Source organism: Gymnodraco acuticeps, unplaced genomic scaffold, assembly GCF_902827175.1.
Source record: "Gymnodraco acuticeps unplaced genomic scaffold, fGymAcu1.1, whole genome shotgun sequence".
NCBI lineage: Eukaryota > Metazoa > Chordata > Actinopteri > Perciformes > Bathydraconidae > Gymnodraco > Gymnodraco acuticeps.
The window spans coordinates 4,996,642-5,016,956 of record NW_022990701.1 but is presented as its reverse complement, the minus strand read 5'-3'; the positions used below and the strand labels follow the sequence as shown (position 1 = coordinate 5,016,956).

Genomic DNA, 20,315 nt, shown 5'->3' with positions numbered 1-20,315 from the left:
ATGTATATTTTCTGTGTGTTTTCTGTTTGTTTGTTTTCTGTGTGTTTCATTACCCTAAATATGGCCCGGATGTAGTGTGTCATGAGGTAGTTGTTGATGTCCAGAGGAAGTGTCAGCTGGGGGTCAACCTGAACTTTTGGAGCCTGCACCACCGCCAAGCAGTCAGAATGCAGCTCTTCACCACCTGCATGCACGCACGCACGCGCACACACACACACACACACACACACACACACACACACACACACACACACACACACACACACACACACACACACACACACACACACACACACACACACACACACACACACACACACACACACACACACAGCCAACACCCAAACAAGGTGGAGGGAAGTTTATATATAACACGGACTGACTGCAAATCTGTGTGTGTGCATCTATGTGTGTGTGTGTGTATGTGTGTGCGTGTCTATGTGTGTGCGCGTACCTGAGGCCGCCTGTAGCAGAAGTGCCAGCTCAGCAGGAATAGGCAGCGTTGTGACATTCACCACTTCTCTGTTGATGCGATCCTACACACATCGCAAACACACACACACACACACACTTATATGACACACTGATGCTGCAGCTTCATCTTTTCTCCAAATGTGTCTCTCCCTCCTCTCAGACACTTTTCACTTTATTTCACACCCTCACTCACCTCCTCTGCTTTCCTTGCAGGCTCCAGCACTGTCTGACAGAAAGACAACAGTATCACACTTCACACATTTGTTCAATCTGTAAATTCATTTTTCAGACGCACATACTGCAAATGACACAGACGCAGTGTGCATACCCTCGTGTAACGCTGGCGGTTGACAATGAGCAGCACGATAGAGCGGAGCCTGATGAGGTACTTTATCCTCAGAGCAAGCTTTTTCCTGTTCAGGAAAAGCAATAACAATAGGAGATGGATTACTCATAAAGATACAGGGAGTAGTAAAACAAATCTAAAGAAACACATTAAAGGAGTTGGCACTTTTTCATTTAAAAGCCATTAATAGAAAATGACATAAACCACTGCACAGTTCATTTAGCAAGGTTTGTCTTCATTACATGTATAGATTTAGTTACAGCTTCTGGGAAACATTTATAATCTCCCTGTATTCATCAAAGTGTGATAAATTATCTCTGAAGTATAATTACAGACTCAAAAGGTTTGACCTTGTGTTTATTGCCATTGTAGTGTCCTCATTAAGCCAGTAAGTGCATTTTAAACGTTCAAATAAAATACAAATGTGCACCACGCTCCAGGTTTTGTCAGTTTGTCCGTCAGTGAGAAATCTATTATGTTTAATGGATGAGCGAGACTTTGATCCTCTGACCCTGTCTCCTCACATGAAGAGAGACAGGGTTGCCTGTAATAAGCTTTGACATACTCGGCTCGCTGAAAACGATCACTATATTTCACTGCTGCCGATAAAAGAAAACTGAAGCTCAGAAGAGCCAACCTCCAGGAAGAGACGGGTGATACGAGGGGTTTTCAACCAGAGGAATGACACCAAGGATGATTGCAAAATAAATGAATGTCTATTACTTTTTTTTTCTTTTTTCTATTTATTGGCATCTAGAATCACAGTCTCTTGGTTGTATGTCTCAGAAGACCAGTTGCAGTTTACACCCATGGCTGTCCAACAATGTCATAACATCATCATTTTAATTAAATTTGACATTTGTGTGAAATGATCATCCTCCTTCGCGTCGAAAGGAGTCAGTTGAGGTGGTTCGGGCACCTAGTTAGGATGCCACCTGGGCGCCTCCCTAGGGAGGTGTTCCAGGCACATCCAGCTGGGAAGAGACCAAGGGGTAGACCTAGGACCAGGTGGAGGGATTATATCTCTTCGCTGGCCTGGGAGCGCCTTGGGATCCCCCAGTCAGAGCTGGTTGATGTCGCCAGGGAAAAGAAAGTTTGGGGCTCTCTGCTGGAACTGCTACCCCCGCGACCCGACCACGGATAAGCGGGAGAAGATGGATGGATGGATGGATGGATGGATGGATGGATGGATGGATGGATGGATGGATGGATGGATGGATGGATGGATGGATGGATGGATGGATGGATGGATGGATGGATGGATGGATGGATGGATGGATGGTGAAATGGTCATCATTTAGCACCTTGATGCTTATCTAATGGCCAGATATAATGCTTTGTGACCTTGACTTTTGTCCATCAAATTGTAATCAGTGTTTGTGCCAAATTTCAAGGAATTTAGGCGTTCTCGAGATTCACAAGGTTTGGACAGATGTGAGGTAGCAGTGACCTTGATTGATCAACTTTGCGATTGGCACTTCTGCCTCACCTGTCGCCAGCACAGAGGATTTAAAAATAATTGGCATTTTGTAAGTGTGTAATTGTCATCAGATTAAAACAATGATCTCTTCTAGCTGAGCAGTTTGCCACTGTGTGCAGCTTGTTTGATGTTGTGAAGCAGCATCCCTTTAGTTCAGCTGAACATTACCTGGCCAGGTATCCTTTGCAGCGAGCTCCAAACAGAAACATGCGGCGCCGTAACTTGGCAAAGTTCTTTCGGACAAAGCATGCGCGGGTGTATCTCTGCAGCGTCATCGCAGCGATGTGCAGCACACGGTCCCGCTTCCCCTCCAACAGCTGATACAGCTCCTCTTTCAGGAAAATCTAACAAGCACACACACATCTTCTTACCAAAGCAATTATTTGTTACGTATGATTATTTTGACTTTATTTAGTACATGAGTAATTGGCTCACCTTACTGACTCCCAGCTGATACGAGCCATTTTTGACCGGGCCGAGCTTGTGGAGCATGATGACACAGTTTTCTCCGTCTGCAGGTGGAGTGTCCTTCAGGCAAAGCAGCGCTTTATACCTGAGCAGACCCACACACACATACAAAATGACATTATTCATTGTTTATGTAAACCAAGAGCAGTGAAATATAAAGCTGCTGCATGTGTGTTAAAGGGATTGTTAGATTGTAGTTGGGCTTTTTGAGGTAATTATGGTAAAACAGTGTATTATCTACAGTAGATGGTGGTCAACATGCCCCCAGTTTGAAATAACAGACAGGAGCACGGGCACAGAAGCTAAGCAAACTACTACTGTGGACCGAGGCAGCAACAAAACATATTTTAGTCAACTAAAAGTCTGTTTAAAGGCTGTCAATCTCAGGGGCCTAGTGTGAGGCTGATTAGGATTATAAGTGTTCTGAGTGTTGGTTTGTAAGTATTTGTTTGTATTTAGTAGTTTTGGTGTAAATCTAATTGACTGTAAGTGTAGGAAAGTGTTTTTCTGTGATACTGTATGTCAGACTTCTTTGGCAGCCGCTGGTCAGAGGTGCTAGGCAAGGCAAGGCAAGTTTATTTATATAGCACTTTTCAACACAAGGCAATTCAAAGTGCTTTACAAAAAATGAAAGACATTAAGAAAATGGCATTTAAAATCAGTCATTAAAAAGAAAGGATAATAAAATCAATGTTGTGAGATCAATGCTTTCAGCTGCTTTCATACTGCAGGCACTGACGTGTGCCAGATGGCTATTTCAGTATGAGGAAATTGGTGTGTGAATTGTGCACTCACTAGAAAAAAAGCCTATAATTAAAGTAATTTTGACATTTTGAAGGTCTTGAGATTTAAAAGGGACAGTAATAATTAGTTTGAGAAAATAATCTGCCTGTGGCAGAGGTAGGGGACCGAGACTGACATGAATACTTATCGCCTCCCATAGACACAACACCGTGCATTACAGAAACATATTTAGGACTATATCGCTGTACTTTTCATGTTATTTTATACTTTGTACTGTGAACATTGCACATTCCTTGACAATTTGGGATATTTCTGCATAAATAGGCTTTTAAAAATGACACAGCTCTTTCATTTGCATTTACATATATTGTAATTATAGTTTTTTTTTGTATAGATGTTGAGATGAGTCTTTACAACATGTGGTTCAATTGAAGTGTACATTCAATCCTAAAATACATTTAAGGTGAAGATTAGTAAGTAACGTACCTTGTGAGAAAGCTGTGAAAGTGCAGTCTGATTGGATAACCCTCCTTCCTGATCTGGATGGTCTCCATGATACCAGAGTAATGAAGCTGAGTGTTGACCAGCTGCATGTCGAACACGGCTGGCTCCTACACATACATTAGCAAACACATCATTTGCATGAGCTGTTACAATTCAATCCAAAAAAACTAAACAAAAAACACTGCAAACCTGCACACACTATCCAACATGCAAATATACCTTACGATGGTTTGACTTGATGCATCGCACAAAATAAGGGTTACACCTGTCACAGATAGATGAGAACGAACGCATGGATAAATAAATGAAAGCATGATTTGAAACTGAGGAAAACCAACTGAACAATAAATCATTATAGCATCGCATGGTTTCACAATTGAAGCATATAAACAGTTTCAGACTTAATGCACTCCAGGGCCTTGTTTTCTTAATCTATAAAACAAAGGACTAAACTCAGATAAAGCAAAGAAAATGCATTTTCCCAATATGAATGGCTTCTACAAACACTGACCCACTTATATTTAAAATATAAACACAACACATTTAAGTGAAACATTGGTAAGATATTGTTGAAGGAGGCCCATTGTTCAGTTTTCATTGTCTTTTAAAGCACAAGACAATAACAATAATAAGTAACTCCCGTTCCCGTATTATACTCTCTACATCTTGCAGTACCTCTCAGTAAATGTATTAGAGTTGCATGTTAACCTTATCAGGAGCTAAACATGCATTCATTCATGTTGGAATGAATGATGGCACTCATGTTTGCATGCATTTAGCAGTTTCACTTTGGGCATTTAAAGAGTTGTAAAAAAGCAGCTAAAACACCAATCAGTGGAAAATAGGATGCAATTGGAATACAACTGTAACATTTTCAAATGATGTTATAAAGGTGTGCCAGAGGTTACTTCATTGTAATGTAAAGCGCTTTGAGCACCTGGAAAAGCGCTCCAATAAAAAAAATGTAATGAATTATTGTCCCTAAAGGTAAAATGTTTAACTCAAACCTCTCCATCTTCTCCAGCAGCTCCTGCAGGCTGCTCTGAAACTTCGCGCTGACCGTGTTGGCCTGAAAACGCCGAGCCGTGCTGCTGCGCCGCTGCGACCGCTGTTGAGACTCAAACTCTGAGTGCTTTAAGAAGAGACTGGATACCATCTGTACACAACAACAATATTTACTTCATACGTTGTTGGACATTTAAAAATAAAATAAAAGAAAAACTCAAAATATGCATCATATTGTATGAGCTTGAAGTATAATGGCAGCACTACAACACATGTTGATTAGTACTCATTTTGATATTTAAAATGTGATTGAAGATCACTTGAGCAACACAAAATGGGTATTACTGTAAATGTTGGTGAAAACTAAGAGAGTAAGGCAAAGGAAATAAAGTTTATTTGAACGTCTCACTCTGTTCTTGCTCTGAATGAAGAGGTCGAAAACATCCTGGCGGACTGTGTCGAAGTTCTTATCCAAGAATTTGTGCACCTGCACCACAAATCATTAGAAAACTATGATCAAAATCAAACCAGGAATTCAACAAGTGTAAAAGTGTAAAATCCCTGAGCACCGTGTGCAAAAGAGGCTGAGGAGTTTTTATACATTGAAGAAGACATTTTAATTTGTAAACAAATAATATGTGAAGATACCACAAGAGCACCTTTCCTTAGAATAGTAGGCTCTGAGAAAGCAGAAATCTGGCAACTAGCCAAATTTGAAAGCAATGTGGTTGTCTAGTTGTATCCCAGTTGCTAATGCTAGAGGGCACTTCAATTGTTACAAAAAAACCAGAGGAAAAGGAAAATGACAAGGAAGAGAAGAAGAAAAAACATTAAAGAACAAAATAAAGTCAAATGAAATGTACCTGGTAAGAGACTTTCCCAGCGTAGTGTTTCAAGGTGAACTCTGGCAGTGGCATCTTTGGCCTGGCATATAGCGGGTCGTTTCCATGGTGATAGTGGCACTTCTGAAGGAAGGTGTGGTCTGTTGCCTAGCGATGATTGGAGACGGTTAATGGCTGGTGAGCCATGGAAACTAAATCTATCTCTACAGCACAAACACATGTTGCCCGTGTGTGTGTGCAGCAGATTGCCTCCATCAGTAACACCGTGTTCATATTTCACTCTATTCACACTTTATAATACGTTTATCTCAAGACGTCTTACATTAGGAGCCCCGGGAATAATGATAACGGCAGGTAGGCAATTAAGTGAGCGTGTGGGATCGTTTTGTATTGATCCGAGAAGACTGCAGTAGACTTTAGTGCCCTGGTTTATGAGAAATCCAATATGTGAGATGTTTAACTACATTTATTTCAAAATTGTGCTATGAAATATTTTAATCATGTTATGTCAGCTGTTACTTTTTTCTTTACAATACACGTAAATAATGTAAGATTTTGTATCTAGTCTACATTTAACAACATTAGTCCTAGTGGATATAATCCTTGCACGCTTGGAGAACAAGTTTTAAAGGAGCAATGAATAATTAATGACCTTTGTTTAAACTAGGGACTGTTTGTATTGGTATAGCCTATATCAGCTCTGTTTATTATACATTTCAGTGATTTACAATTACTTTGTAGATTAAGAGTTTGATTCAACAAGTGTAGATGTACCTGAGGGAACCCACACTGGTCGTCCAGTATGCGCAGTATCCCATGAGGCTTTGCAGCGATGAGGTCGAGACAGGCCTGGTTGTGGCTGAAGGGCTGCTGCTGCCACGGGATCTGCTCCCGCATGTACTCCTCCTACACACACAGCACAAAAGTTAATCAGGTCGGCGTTTATAAATCTCTTCTTGGTTGTTTTCAGTTTTCACTTCAGCTCAAGTATTGCTGTGTCCACTATAGTTTGTGAAATTAAATGACCTTGTGGGTTTAAAAGAGCTTTTCTAAAATGAGTCATGTTGCAATCAAGGCTAAAATATATCATAATTGTTATACTCTACATTAACCATTTATCTTGATTAAAATTATGGATTTATTTGGGTAACCTAATCATTTCACTGGATGTGACCACATTGAATGTCTTGTGATTAAACCAAGCGGTCTTATATCCTTTTTTTATACTTTGACATTCAACTAAGTTTCAGGCTGGCTTTAACCTAGATGTCTCTTGATGCACAAATCAAATCCATCCCCACTGGGAAAACAGAATGTTGTGAATAGAGCAAACCCAGAAGTAAGCATGGCCCTGGTTCCCCTGACAAAAAGTCAATGGGATCTTTCCATTAGATCTAAAATTGAGATGACCTCTGTGGAAATATCTGACACTTACTTTGTACATCTAAAAAAAATGATATGCTGACATGTTATAACGCAGTACTGTGCTGATAATGTACACAGTATCTTAATGTGGTCCACTTGACCAACGACAATACTTAAATGATCTTACATGTATACAAAATTGGATAATATGAAAAACAAGTACTTCTACTTTGAAGTAAATTTCGCTGATTATACTCCTGTATATTATTCTGAAATGGGCCATTGTGCAGAATGAATACTTTTACTTTTTGTACTTTAAATATATTTTGATGCTAATACTTTTTTACCTTTACATTTTGAAATCAGGACTTTTTCTTGTAATGGAGTACTTTAAGACCATAGTATATATACTTTTACTTGAACACTGAAACCCACATGCTTTGTACCATTTCAACCCACTTTACCCATTCAGAAATCCAATTGACTTTGATGGGAGGAAGTCACAGAGAAATGTTTTTGATTTATTTCTGTGTTTTACAGCTCATTCCTTGAGCACTCTACATACAAATATTAACTTGTAGTTTCCCTGACCTGCTCCTCCTGGAAGATGACCTTGTTAAAGAAGAACTGCAAGGTTTCATTGGCGTAGTTGATGCACAGCTGCTCAAAACTGTTCACCTGTAGCTCCTGGAGAGTAAAGAGAGGAGACAATGGGGAGTGAAGTTAACACAGGGCAGCTCAGACGCATCAGCGCTGTAACATCAATCAGCCAGGTCTCTTTAGCTTGACCTCAAATCCATATATGTCCAATATGGAGATGGAGAGCGCTTCGTTGCGAGGGTAGACCCGTCCGTTGATGCGCTCTGTCAGCCAACTAAACAGCAGCGTGTACAGGATCTTGGCAACAGCATCTCTATGAAAAACACACAATAAGGTTTCTATGGAAACAGGATACCCGGTTCCTATGGAAACAGAGGACATCTGAAAAATCTCTCCCCCAGCCATGACATCCTTTGTCCTCACATGCCTCTACCAAAGATGGGAGGAGAACAAAATCAAAGACGCTTCACTCCCTCTCAGTCGTCTCCTGGTATGATTTTAAACGAGGAAACTATAAAGCCTGAAACAAAACTGATAGGCTTTTATTCCATGAAGAAGAAGTCGCATAGTATTGAATTCAACAGATACTATATTCAGACCCACTCACCTGGCATCCACAGCACTCTCCACTGTGAGAGGAGTGAAGATCTTCTCCCTTACTGTATCCTGGGGGAGCAAAACCATCTGTTAACATCTCTTCAATTGTTCATCTCTTTAAAAAACAGCTTTCTCTGTGGTATGCCAGAGACGGTGTGATCGTGTGTTCTGCTCACTGTCAGTTTGAAGGTGACAGACTTCTGCAGGCCTTCAGGTGAGACCTGCAGCAGCTCAGCCACCACCCTGATCTCCTGCGCACTCACCATCGACGCCACCTCCTGACCCTCAGCCTGCAGGGACACACACCCACAAGCGCCAGTCATTATTACCATCATCTATCAACATCATCATTATCATTCAACCGTGAAATTAAATGCATTGATGGAGCCAATTTGTGTGTGTGTCTATATGTATGTGTATGTGTGTGTGTGTGTGTTTGTGACCTGGTGTGGCTGGAAGTAGACGTTCCCCAGATGAAGGACAGAGGACAGCAGTCTGTAGATGCCGTTCAGCTCCTCTGGGGTGAAACACAGGATGTCCATGGCACTCAGCAGACGTCTGAAGTCCTCCCCATCATCTTTCCCCTCTATGGTACAATCCCCTCCCTGAACTCATGCACACACACGCACGCACACACACCACACACACACACACACACACACACACACACACACACACACACACACACACACAACACACACACACAACACACACACAACACACACACACACACACACACACACACACACACACACCACACACACAGTTATCAACAACAACATATTTACCCTCAGCCTGTTTAATCAAAGCTCCTAATTAAGGACCAACTAATCAGCTGATCAAAGTTTTTTCTGACCTGAGGGGTCAAACTTCTTACCTTGCTGCAGTCGGCCATGAATCCTTTTTTAAATGATCATTATAATTACCATATACCAGTTCTCTTAAAGTAACAACCATACCAATAGAGTATGTCATTTGATACTTCTTATCTCCTTACTTATTATTGCTTATTCGCAATGTTGGGTGTAATGCGTTACAAAAGTAACGGAGTCACAATAATGTATTACTTTTTGCTGTAACGAAGTAATGTAACGCATTACTAATTAAATGTGGGTAATATACTACCCGTTACAATTCTCAGTAACGCAGTTACAACACATTTTAACCCGGAATTAAATGCTGTTTTGTATTTTAAGAATTCACTAACATCGCGAGACATTCCGACACCAGAGAAAAATTGTGCGGGTAGATTAGTACACCTGGTGTTTACGCTTCAGGCTCATCAAAATCCCTCCGCTTCGCATCGGGTTCCCTGATCAGCCTGTCGGGTGTTCTTTTTCCCATAATGACTGCCTCGCTGCACATTATCACGCTTATTGCACGGCCATATAGGCCTACTAAACTTTATCTGACGTCCAGCGCTCCGTCTTTTAACCTCTTTTCCTTTCTCTTTCTTGACCCTCCTTAGCATCCTTCATTATAGTCCGTGACAGTGGTCTGTACTACTGTATTAACAACGTGTCACATGTTAAGAATTTACAATCAGAATCTAGTATTCAACTAAGCTGTGTAATACAAGTTGTTAGTAGCCTTAATGGCCTACACAGTTGTTATGCTATACCACATTGCCCTTCACTGGATGTATAATGAGCTGCACTAAACTACATTTCAGCATTTAAAATACCTAGCCATTCTTTTGCGGTTATTTTGATAAAGTAACTAAAAAGTAATATAAAAGTAGTGTAACTCATTACATTTCAGAGACAGTAATATTGTAATGTAACTTATTACTTAAAAAAGACAGTAATAAGTAATAATGTACTGTATTACATTTTGGAAGTAACTTGCCCAACACTGCTTATTCGATACCCATGTGAATAACGCATCAAAGGCTCATAAAATGCCACCACTACTCTCCAACAACATTTTATTTTTACACAAATTCCTTTTGAAATATTTAAAATTATTAATGTTTATTTAGTATCTGCTGCTTTAATGGGCTGCGAGCAAGACCATACTGAAAGCCATTATTTTCTAGTTCTGTCTACAAAAGGGATAAAATGCAGGAAGTGTTTGGAAAGTTGTGATATTGTTACACAGCCCTAGAAGTGTTGTAAAGGGTTACTTCAGGGTGTGGCATTATTCAACCGCAGAAGGCAATGACACATTACTTTTCTCCCTAGTGTTATTTAAAAAAAATAAGCCCTAGTAACCAGCAACAATTAAGATGCAATTAGTCAAGGATCTTTAATCAGCTTTGGCGTGAGCAATGTGTTGCTTTGTGTTTCATCACATCATGAAGTGGTACTGAGAAACGCAAAAGAGCAAACCAGCTCAATGATGGCCACCTTTATATATACAGTCTGTGGTGACAACCAAGTGTGCCATGACAGGGATAAACACAGAAATAGTCAGTCTCTTTAAAGGAGAAACAAATGATAAGCACTGTGTCATCACTCCAACTTACTTACTAACACTAAACGTAAAGTAAAGCTGAGACTTATGGGGATGTCACAATAACAACATTTGGGGTACTGTATTTTGTAAAATGCCAATGTGTTGGACAAAAACAAATAAAAAAATTCAGGCGTTAGCCCAAGTTGTTACAATTCACCCTGCGGGAACATAACTGTCTCCTCAATATCATTGCAATCCATCCAATAGTTGTAGATACCCTTCAATACAAAGGAAATTGCTTCCCTCACTGTGTGCTTAAGAGAGAGTCAAGGGGACACCTAGATTAATATGTTTCCTCTTTGTTGAATATGAATGTCGGTACAAAACATGATGGTTATCCATTTAATAGGTTTAAAAATCTGTTTGAACTGACCAACTGACCAATAAACATGGCTTTCCTTAGAGAGCCATGCACAACATAAACTACACCTATTTTTTTCTCACAATTTTTCCTTATTTCCTTACAATTCAAATTATGTTTAGTTTAAGCTTCTTAGCCTTTGGACAGTTGCTCAAATTAAACAATCTAACATGGTACAATTGCTCTCTGCTTTAACTACTGCCTGTAGACAAGACATTGCTTTGTTTGAGGGGTCATAGCTACTGCTGAAAAGCAATACAAAAATGCAACATTCAAGCCTTGCTAGTGATTACACAGGGTTTTAAGTAATTCATCCAATTTGGACTGAAATTATCAAACAACAGTTATCTCTCAATATATCTCTGATACAAAAAAATCCACACTGAAAACATCCCTCATTCTGTATGTGGGTACCGCAATGTGTTTTATGTTTGTGCCATTGATCAATTAGTATAATGTGAAATCTTCTGAAATGTGACAGCTCATTTGTTATGTGACTGTCAAATTGATTATAGTGACCACTCCTTGTGCTGTGTGTGTGGAGTGGAGTGTATTTTGTATTTCTCCAAGCACCTGATTTAGATAGTAGTAAGTCTCAGCTTCCTGCAGATACAGTGAGCTCTTCTCATGAGGAGGAAGACCTGCCAACATCTCATAGAAGATGTGATAGTTCCTCTCCGATTTGGCCTGTGGATGAACCAACACACACACACGGCAATACCACATTTAAAAATCAACAATGTGCACACATATTCACAAACAGTTAAGATATGTGGTGGTAGCTTTTACTGAAGAAGAAATAATGGTTTGGAAAAGACAAATGGACAGATGACTGATGAACAGACTGGCCTGTGTACAGTAACAATAGAGTTCAACATGCTTGACACTTCTCATGCTGTCTTCCTCTACAATCTCCTCTTTCCCACAATGACTCACTGGTAAGAAGACTCTGCCTAACCTGCTAAGTGTGTGTATGTTTGAGTCCATGTGTGTGTTTTCACCTGAAAGACAATGCGGGACTTCTCCAACAGGTACTGAGACGTTATGGCACCGCTGATTACACCCCTTGTAAATGACATAAAAAAAGACAGGTTCACAGATGCACGCACGCACAGTTAGTCTTGGTTAAAGTTACATAAATAAATCTATTGCAATAAAGGATCTGATTCTTATGATCTAATGAGAGAAGTTGTTTCCAGATCATCAGGATGTTTTACTTTCCAGACTCTGAAAACTCCAAACTGTTTCTTATGCTTCTTCTTCTTCTTCTTCTTCTTCTTCTTCTTCTTCTTCTTCTTCTTCTTCTTCTTCTTCTTCTTCTTCTTCTTCTTCTTCTTCTTCTTCTTCTTCTTCTTCTTCTTCTTCTTCTTCTTGATATGATCATATAAAAGGCTTTTTGTACATTCACACTTGCATGCTCCAAAAAAATCTGCAGAATACCACAAAAACAACTGAAAAAACATCTATCAGGGCACCCTCCAGCTACATCTGAGAAAAACACACCCTACCCTTGTTATGCACACACATATTCCTTATCCAAAAATGTCCTATTATTTCAAGCAGAGAGCAAAAGAGAGCTTTGCCTTGTTGTAGGACAATGTACAGTACATAGTCGCATTCACTATTCATGTTATTTTCGGGGTGTAAACACATTAGTAGTACTCACTCCTCCATGTAGATCTGCGTATATTTGCCAAAGCGTGAAGAGTTGTCATTGCGCACTGTTTTGGCATTACCGAAAGACTCCAACAGGGGCGTGGCCTCCAGGATCTGACCAACCACGACAGGCAGAAATGTTACACTGGCTACTTTCAACAACGATGATATCATGAGAGCAAAACCGAACAACACATATACTTTACCTCTATCTGTTGTCAAGAAGACATGAGAATAAAGGAGCAAATAAGAGTGTTAGCTTAAAGTGAAACAGTATGCACATTGTATGTTAGCATGCTTGTTAGTACTTAATGTACTTTATACACTGTATCTACCTGTTGTGTAATGTTGCCTTTGTGATGTATGGCTGTCAAGTACCGCAGGATTAGTTTAGTAGCTTCCGTCTTTCCTGACCCGCTTTCTCCGCTGTAATAACAACAATTGTCAACCCATCTTTTACAGCACTTCTTTTTCTTCATTACTTAAAGAAGATGTTTCACATCGTAGACAAAGCATTTCATAGAAAATTCCAAGAAAATGTGCAAAAATAAGCACTCAAATGTTACACATCTTCAAGTGTTTTTTTTAAATTGTATTCAAGTGTTGCAAATGATAATAAAGTGTTCATACCTGATCATAATACACTGGTCCTTTTTGGCATCCATCATGGTGGTATATGCGAGATTAGCAATGGCAAAAAGATGACTGCAACACAACAAAACATACTTTTTTAATGAAAAATCCATTTGTATGCTAATTGGTTTTGTGTGTGTGTGTGTGTGTGTGTGTGTGTGTGTGTGTGTGTGTGTGTGTGTGTGTGTGTGGTGTGTGTGTGTGTGTGTGTGTGTGTGTGTGTGTGTGTGTGTGTGTGTGTGCGCGCATGTGTGTGTGCTCTGAAGTCGTAGTAGTGAAATCCATAACTGGACTCTCCCTTGGCAACCAACCAACAGCAGTGTAATATGAGCCGTTCACCAACACCTAGGAGAGCTGGCAATTGCACCTCTATTTCCCACCCCACTATATCTCAGAGCATCTAGGCAGATGTAGCATAAACAGCACAAACTCACACAGGGACATGCATGCACAAGTTTTTATAATTTAGAGAGTTTATTGGTGTGTTCTGATTAAAACTAGAAAGTGTTAAGAGAATGTACACCTCCACCAAGCCTGCACAGTCATCTAAATTGTTTATTTTAAGTTTAAAGATATTTCAGAAATGTTTGATTTGCATTTTTAGTTTAAGAAGTGGCCTAACTTTTCACCAGATTTTAAAGAAATGTCACCAACAGATAGAAAGAGAGGCCTAACTTAAAACGTAACCCTTCCTGGAGTTACAAGTCCTGGAACTAATTGTCAAGGTCCAACACACACACTCCCATGTCTTACGGAGGATTGTCACTCAGGCCACGGCCCTCATACTGAAGCACCATGTCTGTGCCGTAAATGTTGAGCAACTTGTAGGGATTCACTGACACAAGGATGCTGCCTATGTAGGTCTGTATGGATAAAAAAGGGGGAAAGAAAGGAGAAGAAGGAGAGCGGATGAGTGGATATCTTTGACATTTGATGATATTAGTTATCTTATTTGCATACTAGAAATGAAACATACATATACAAGCTCCTGGTCGTAGCGCTTCTTGAGGTTCATTAAAACTGTGGTCTCATTCAGCTCACTGAAATTAAACACAGATGATATTAAACACACATGTACAGAGCGCATATTGCAGACTGCAGCAGGATTCCCACACCCACTTTGATATCCAATATTAATTACTTTTCAATGATATTCAAGATATCAAAATCAGCCATTGGGGAGAGAGTTGGCAGCATGTCGGGAAATAATTGAGGAATCATTTCTTTCAAACTGCTAACTTATGCAGAATGCTTACGGCAGCTGTGTCATGTCTTCCATCCCCTCTGCCCAGCGTTTCACCCTGTGGCCTGTTGTGGGCATGCTTAGGATAGAGTAGATCTGGACACACACACACACCACACCCCCACACACACACACACACACACACACACACACACAACACAACACACACACACACACACACACACACACACACACACACACACACACACACACACACACACACACACACACACACAGACACACACACACACACACACACACACACACACACACACACACACAACACACACACACACACACACGGTTATGGTTTTTAAATTGGTTCATCAACACTGGCATGCAATATTGTCAAAGCGATATCATTATCAGTTGATACAGAGCTGACATCAAATATGCAGACATTCAAATATGTTTCTATTTTTTGTCTTTTTTAATGATTTTGTGGATTTTCCAGCTTCTATGTTGTACTTTCCACAGTTGCAATTCCTTGAACAATGTCTAGATAGAGAGAAAGTCCTTTCCAATTATTGTCAATAAACTATCATTTGAAAAAGAATCACAAAATATGATTTAACCCACGAATACATAAATGTAGCTACCTTGTCATACCAGCTTTGACCAGGTACTCTATTTCTGTCAGGAGTCCAGTCTTGTTCATGAGGCTGTCCGTCCACAAATCGAGGTGTTGGTGAATATGCTTCTAACACACCGTCTTCTCTGTACATGGACCACTTTGACAGATTCTGGACCGTACCATGTGGTAACACCCTCTCAGCTGCCCAAACATCTTCCCCGCCTTCCCCTCCTCCTCGTGCATCCCTGGCCCAGTGTCCTGAGCGTGGCCCGTAGGGAGGAACCACGGCATAGCGATTATCCTCACCCTGCAGGCCTGTTGGCACCCTGTATGAGGCATAGCGAAGCTGCTGGTTTTGGATAGCTTCAGACAGGCGGGGGTTGTGAAACTGACGTGTGAGAACAGAGCGATCCGACAATCTGTGGAAACAATTAGGGGTTTATTTCAATTAAGAACATGTTACACAGGGTTGTACAATATTGACATTTAAAATGTGACAATTAAATATTTTGTGTCGATTTTTTGTTATTGTGATATAATTGGAAATTCACATGGCCTTTCTACATATACGGTAGGGCATTTCTGCCGCAGGTACTTTCCCAGGAACCTTTATAGAAATATACAATTCAAATGGATCAATCAAGAAATAAATTAACTTCCTGTGCAATAGTCCAAGGTGTAAGAAAATGACCCTGCTCTGGGGTATTAGTTTGTGTTAAATTTGACACTTTCTGGGTTGGCTTTGATTGGCTGAATGTCACTGATTGTTTAAAGAGAAATTCTTCAGGAACATGTTTACCACTTCCGTAAAGCTTCATTCATAAAACAAGGACTGTTGAAAACGTAGTATTAATATTAATATGAGGAGGGTTAACTACTGTTTAAAACAGATTTCGACTGATCCTGTGGTTCTCTTGCAATCACAATTTACAATTGATAGTGTAGTTCCCTACCTGAAATTGCCACCACGGAGTTCATCATTACGGAGCGCAGAGGCAAGGTTGGGAGGGGTGGGTTTTGGTGCTCCTGACAGTACAGAGTCCTCTGTTAGATGATAGAGATCTGTAGACCGAAGTGCCCGGTTTTGCCTCAGAGCGGATGAAAGGTTGGGCTTCTGGCCGGGGATAACCAGGGTACCATCAGGGAGTCGGTATGATGCACTACGAAGGTTCTGATTCGTAAGAGCCTGCAGGGAAGTCACCAAGTTGTTATTCAAGTTTATATTTTAATTTGCTAAATGTTTAGGTTTAGGGTTAACACAGGGAAAGGGTCAGTAAAAACAAGAGCCACTAAAACAAACAGGTGCTAATACAAAGTTAGGTTCACACTTTAGACAGGTCAGGGCCAACTGGCTTCCGTGGGTCAATGATGATGGTTCCATCAGGCAGTGTGTACGACAGACCCTGAAGATAGGGATTCTGCAGAGCAGCTCTCAGGTTGGGACTCTTTGGTTTTCTAGGGTCCACTATAATCGTTCCATCTGGGAGGGTGTACGAAGCTCCTTTCAAGGCTGGGTTATTGAGGGCCTAAGAATTAAAACAGCTGGTTTTAGTAAAAGTAGGTGTGGGAGGTTGACAAGTGCAATTGAATTGACCAGCAGTAGAATTACGTAAAGCGGCAACTTTTGGAATATACGTATTTCATCAACAGTCATATCTATTAGCAAAACAAAATTTACATACCTTTTGGGTAACCTTTTAAGTACCATATACTTGTGATGTGAAAAGTAATAAGTTACAAAAGAAATAGGGAAAAACAAATAGAAAATTAACAATAAAGCTAACCTTAGCCAAATTTGGTGAAACGGGTATATTCGGGTCCTGAACTCCTTTTGGTAGAGTGAAGGAGGCGTCCCGCAGGGCAGAGTTTTGAAGGGCACTTGAGAGGTTTGGAGAAAGAGGTTTCCGTGGATCAATGATGATAGTACCATCGGGCAGGGTGTAAGATGCACTTTTCAGATAAGGGTTTCGAAGTGCAGCTGCAAGGTTCGGTGACTTCTGTTTCTTGGGATCAATCACAATAGTACCATCAGGGAGAGAATAGGAGGCTTCACGCAGAGCTGGGTTGCTAAGGGCCTTTGCCAGGTTTGGGGAAATAGGTTGCTGAAAAAGCAGAGACAACCGAGCAAGAAGAACATCCATCAGCTTGAACTAATACATGGTAAACAACAGTAGGGAGACAGAATAAATTAATACCACAATAAGAGGTTAATGTGTCATTGGTTACTTGCTGTCTCGGGTCTATAAGGGTGCCATCAGGGAGAGTATATGAAGCAGACATCACATCTCGGTTCTGAAGAGCTTTTGAAAGGTTAGGTGACTTGGGCCTCTGGGGCATGCGGGGGTCCTGTGTGGGTGCGGGATGGGGTGAAATATAGGAGAGTGCAAGCATTGTTATAAAAAAACGTTGAACTGCATGTAGACAGACATACATATCAGTTTATACAGGTATTTAGACATGTTCCTTAGTACCTACCCTGATAACTGATCCATCAGGCAAGGTGTACAATGCTCCACGGAGTTGTTGGTTTTGCAAGGCATTACTAAGCATTGGAGAGGAAGGGGAAGATGGATATGGTGACACCAAAGATCCGTCTGGTAAACGGTACGAGGCCTGCATCAATTGTGAGTTTCGCAGGGCACTTCCTAACATTGGTGAAGAAGGTGGTGGGGGTCCATATGGGGACCGGCTGATAACTGATCCATCAGGCAAGGTGTACGATGCTTCACGGAGTTGTTGGTTTTGCAAGGCATTACCAAGCATTGGGGAGGAAGGGGAAGATGGATATGGTGACACCAAAGATCCGTCTGGTAAACGGTACGAGGCCTGCATCAATTGTGAGTTTCGCAGGGCACTTCCTAGCATTGGTGAAGAAGGTGGTGGGGGTCCATATGGGGACCGGCTGAGTTGCAGAGGTGTCCTATAAGATGCTTGGCGGAGGTTTGGGTTCTGTTGAAGAGCATTATGGAGCTGAGGCCCAGCCGGTGCATAAGGGTTACGGTTTTGCATCAGAGGGGATTTTAAAGATGAGACATTCTGCATATTAGACCGGTTCTGTAGGGCATCATGAAGAAGTGGTGATGGGCCAGGCTCTGAAATATAATCATATGGAGTCACGACAGTTGGTCCATATGGTGAATGGAGCTGTGGAGTCTGATAAGAAGCCACACCTCTTAGGGCCTGGCCATGTCTCATAGCTCCAGAGAGCATTGGAGATGAAGGCACAGATTGGGCATATGGGGACTGAGGCCTTTGAAGAGGAGACCTATAAGAGGCTTCTCTCACTGCCTGGTTTTGCAAAGCTCCAGACAGCATTGGGGAAGAAGGGGGCAAAGGCTGTTCATAAGTAGACATTGGCATTTGTAAAGGAGAAGCATAAGATGCATTCTGTAAAGCTTGATTCCTCAGAGCCCGAGACAGCACCGGAGATTGAGGGGTCATTGGCTGCTCATAAGGTGACATTGGTCTCTGCAGTGAGGGAACATAGGATGCATCCCGAATTACCTGGTTTCGCATTGCACCTGAAAGTGAAGGGGATGAAGGAGCATAAGGTTCTGCATATTCAGTAACCATCTCACCCATGTCTACCATTTGGGCTGGCCCTGGGCCAAAGGGAGAAGCAAAAGATGCCTGTTGAATAGACTGATTCTGCAAAGCACCCGATAACATAGGAGAAGTGGGGGCTGCAAAATGATGTGACTGCTCAGTGTAAGGATCAGCATAGGGGTCTCTAACATACGTTTCTTGTGCGTAAGAGGGATGATGGGGGGATTGTGAGGGCAGAAGGGGGGAGGACTGACGAGAAAGTCTAGGAGACAAGCGCTGGGATGTACGTTGTGGCATTTGTTTAAGGGAGGGCTGTGGAGAGGCTGGATGCATCCTTCTTATAGACTGCTGGGCCATGAGAGGATGTCCTCGAGCCACAGGGCGAGCAGGAAATCGACCAGATTCTCGCCTCCCCAAGGGAGCACGGTGGACCATGTGAGGAGAGTGAAAAGGGGAAGAGAGGTGGGAGTCCACTGTAAGAACAGATGATCTATTGCTTCGTATCGAGGAGGGGCGGAATGGACGCACATTCTGGGTGGGTGGGGGTACAGGGCGCCCTCGGAGACCCATGGGCGAGGGCCTGACGGTGCCTAAGGGAACATTTCCCCGCATCCTAGGCCGGGTCAGTGGTGTGGGGTCCCTGAGCACCCGTGTTGAGCGACGGGAGAGGGTAGGAGATAATTGGGCCGGCCGAGGCCCTGCAGGAGACAAACTGCGACGAGATAGGGAGGGGGAAGGAGATGGTCTTCTACTGCGTTGTGGAGAGTGAGGGGGAGATGCATGACCAGAAGGAGGGATAGGGGAGGGTGGACCTCGCAACATTCTCCCTCCAAGCGGGCTGCGGGCTGCAGTGGGTGAGGCTGGTGGACTTCGCCTCCTCATTGAAGCACGGGGGGAGGAAGGTGGAGAACGCTGTCTCATTGATGCTCTTGGGGAGGGTGGAGGACTTCTACGGATCATGGAGATACGGGGTGAGTGAGGGGGTGAGGGTCCTCGAGCCAGAGGAGATGGTGATCTCTGAGGTTGCATTCTAGGATGGGCAAGGGGGGAGGCCATAGGGGAGGAAGGACGTGAGATTTGTCTCGACATTACAGAGGGGGTTCTTTGGGTATTTATGAACCCACTCCTCATGGATGGTTGTGGGGAGGGGCTGCGTCTCTGTGGAAGCATAGGAGAAGGTACTGGGGAAGCCATGGCAGAGGGATGACGCTGCATCTTGGGGGATGGCATGATGACAGAGCGGCGGGAGGGAGTCGGAGAGGGCGGTTGCAGGCGCCGTACAGAATGGGGGGACAAACCTGCTTGTTTAATAATCATGGCAGTTGGAGTAGGGATCACGGAACCATAACCCTGTTGTGACATCATCATTGGGTCAGTCATCATCTGCTGACGAAAAAAAAAATAAGAGTACAATCATTTG

The 20,315-nt window shown here is 42.0% G+C and overlaps 1 protein-coding gene across 1 annotated transcript in view; it reads right to left on the bottom strand.

Moving 5' to 3' along the window:
• Positions 1-20,315, bottom strand: part of myo15ab (myosin XVAb) — a 73,174-nt gene that overhangs the window by 29,053 nt on the left and 23,806 nt on the right. Inside the window, exons 5-36 of the mRNA XM_034231244.1 lie at positions 17,825-20,281; positions 17,576-17,695; positions 17,134-17,451; positions 16,678-16,875; positions 16,303-16,535; positions 15,375-15,768; positions 14,789-14,871; positions 14,509-14,572; positions 14,286-14,395; positions 13,530-13,604; positions 13,235-13,325; positions 13,106-13,111; positions 12,910-13,013; positions 12,245-12,308; positions 11,817-11,930; positions 8,869-9,030; positions 8,602-8,715; positions 8,436-8,494; positions 8,018-8,141; positions 7,820-7,915; positions 6,638-6,769; positions 5,885-6,010; positions 5,431-5,508; positions 5,024-5,172; positions 4,236-4,281; positions 3,999-4,123; positions 2,736-2,853; positions 2,469-2,644; positions 803-887; positions 668-700; positions 455-536; positions 54-184 (exon numbers count right to left, since the gene is read on the bottom strand). Coding sequence (XP_034087135.1) covers positions 54-184; positions 455-536; positions 668-700; positions 803-887; positions 2,469-2,644; positions 2,736-2,853; positions 3,999-4,123; positions 4,236-4,281; positions 5,024-5,172; positions 5,431-5,508; positions 5,885-6,010; positions 6,638-6,769; positions 7,820-7,915; positions 8,018-8,141; positions 8,436-8,494; positions 8,602-8,715; positions 8,869-9,030; positions 11,817-11,930; positions 12,245-12,308; positions 12,910-13,013; positions 13,106-13,111; positions 13,235-13,325; positions 13,530-13,604; positions 14,286-14,395; positions 14,509-14,572; positions 14,789-14,871; positions 15,375-15,768; positions 16,303-16,535; positions 16,678-16,875; positions 17,134-17,451; positions 17,576-17,695; positions 17,825-20,281 — 6,267 coding nt within the window. The remainder of the gene's footprint in view (positions 1-53; positions 185-454; positions 537-667; positions 701-802; positions 888-2,468; positions 2,645-2,735; positions 2,854-3,998; positions 4,124-4,235; positions 4,282-5,023; positions 5,173-5,430; positions 5,509-5,884; positions 6,011-6,637; positions 6,770-7,819; positions 7,916-8,017; positions 8,142-8,435; positions 8,495-8,601; positions 8,716-8,868; positions 9,031-11,816; positions 11,931-12,244; positions 12,309-12,909; positions 13,014-13,105; positions 13,112-13,234; positions 13,326-13,529; positions 13,605-14,285; positions 14,396-14,508; positions 14,573-14,788; positions 14,872-15,374; positions 15,769-16,302; positions 16,536-16,677; positions 16,876-17,133; positions 17,452-17,575; positions 17,696-17,824; positions 20,282-20,315) is intronic.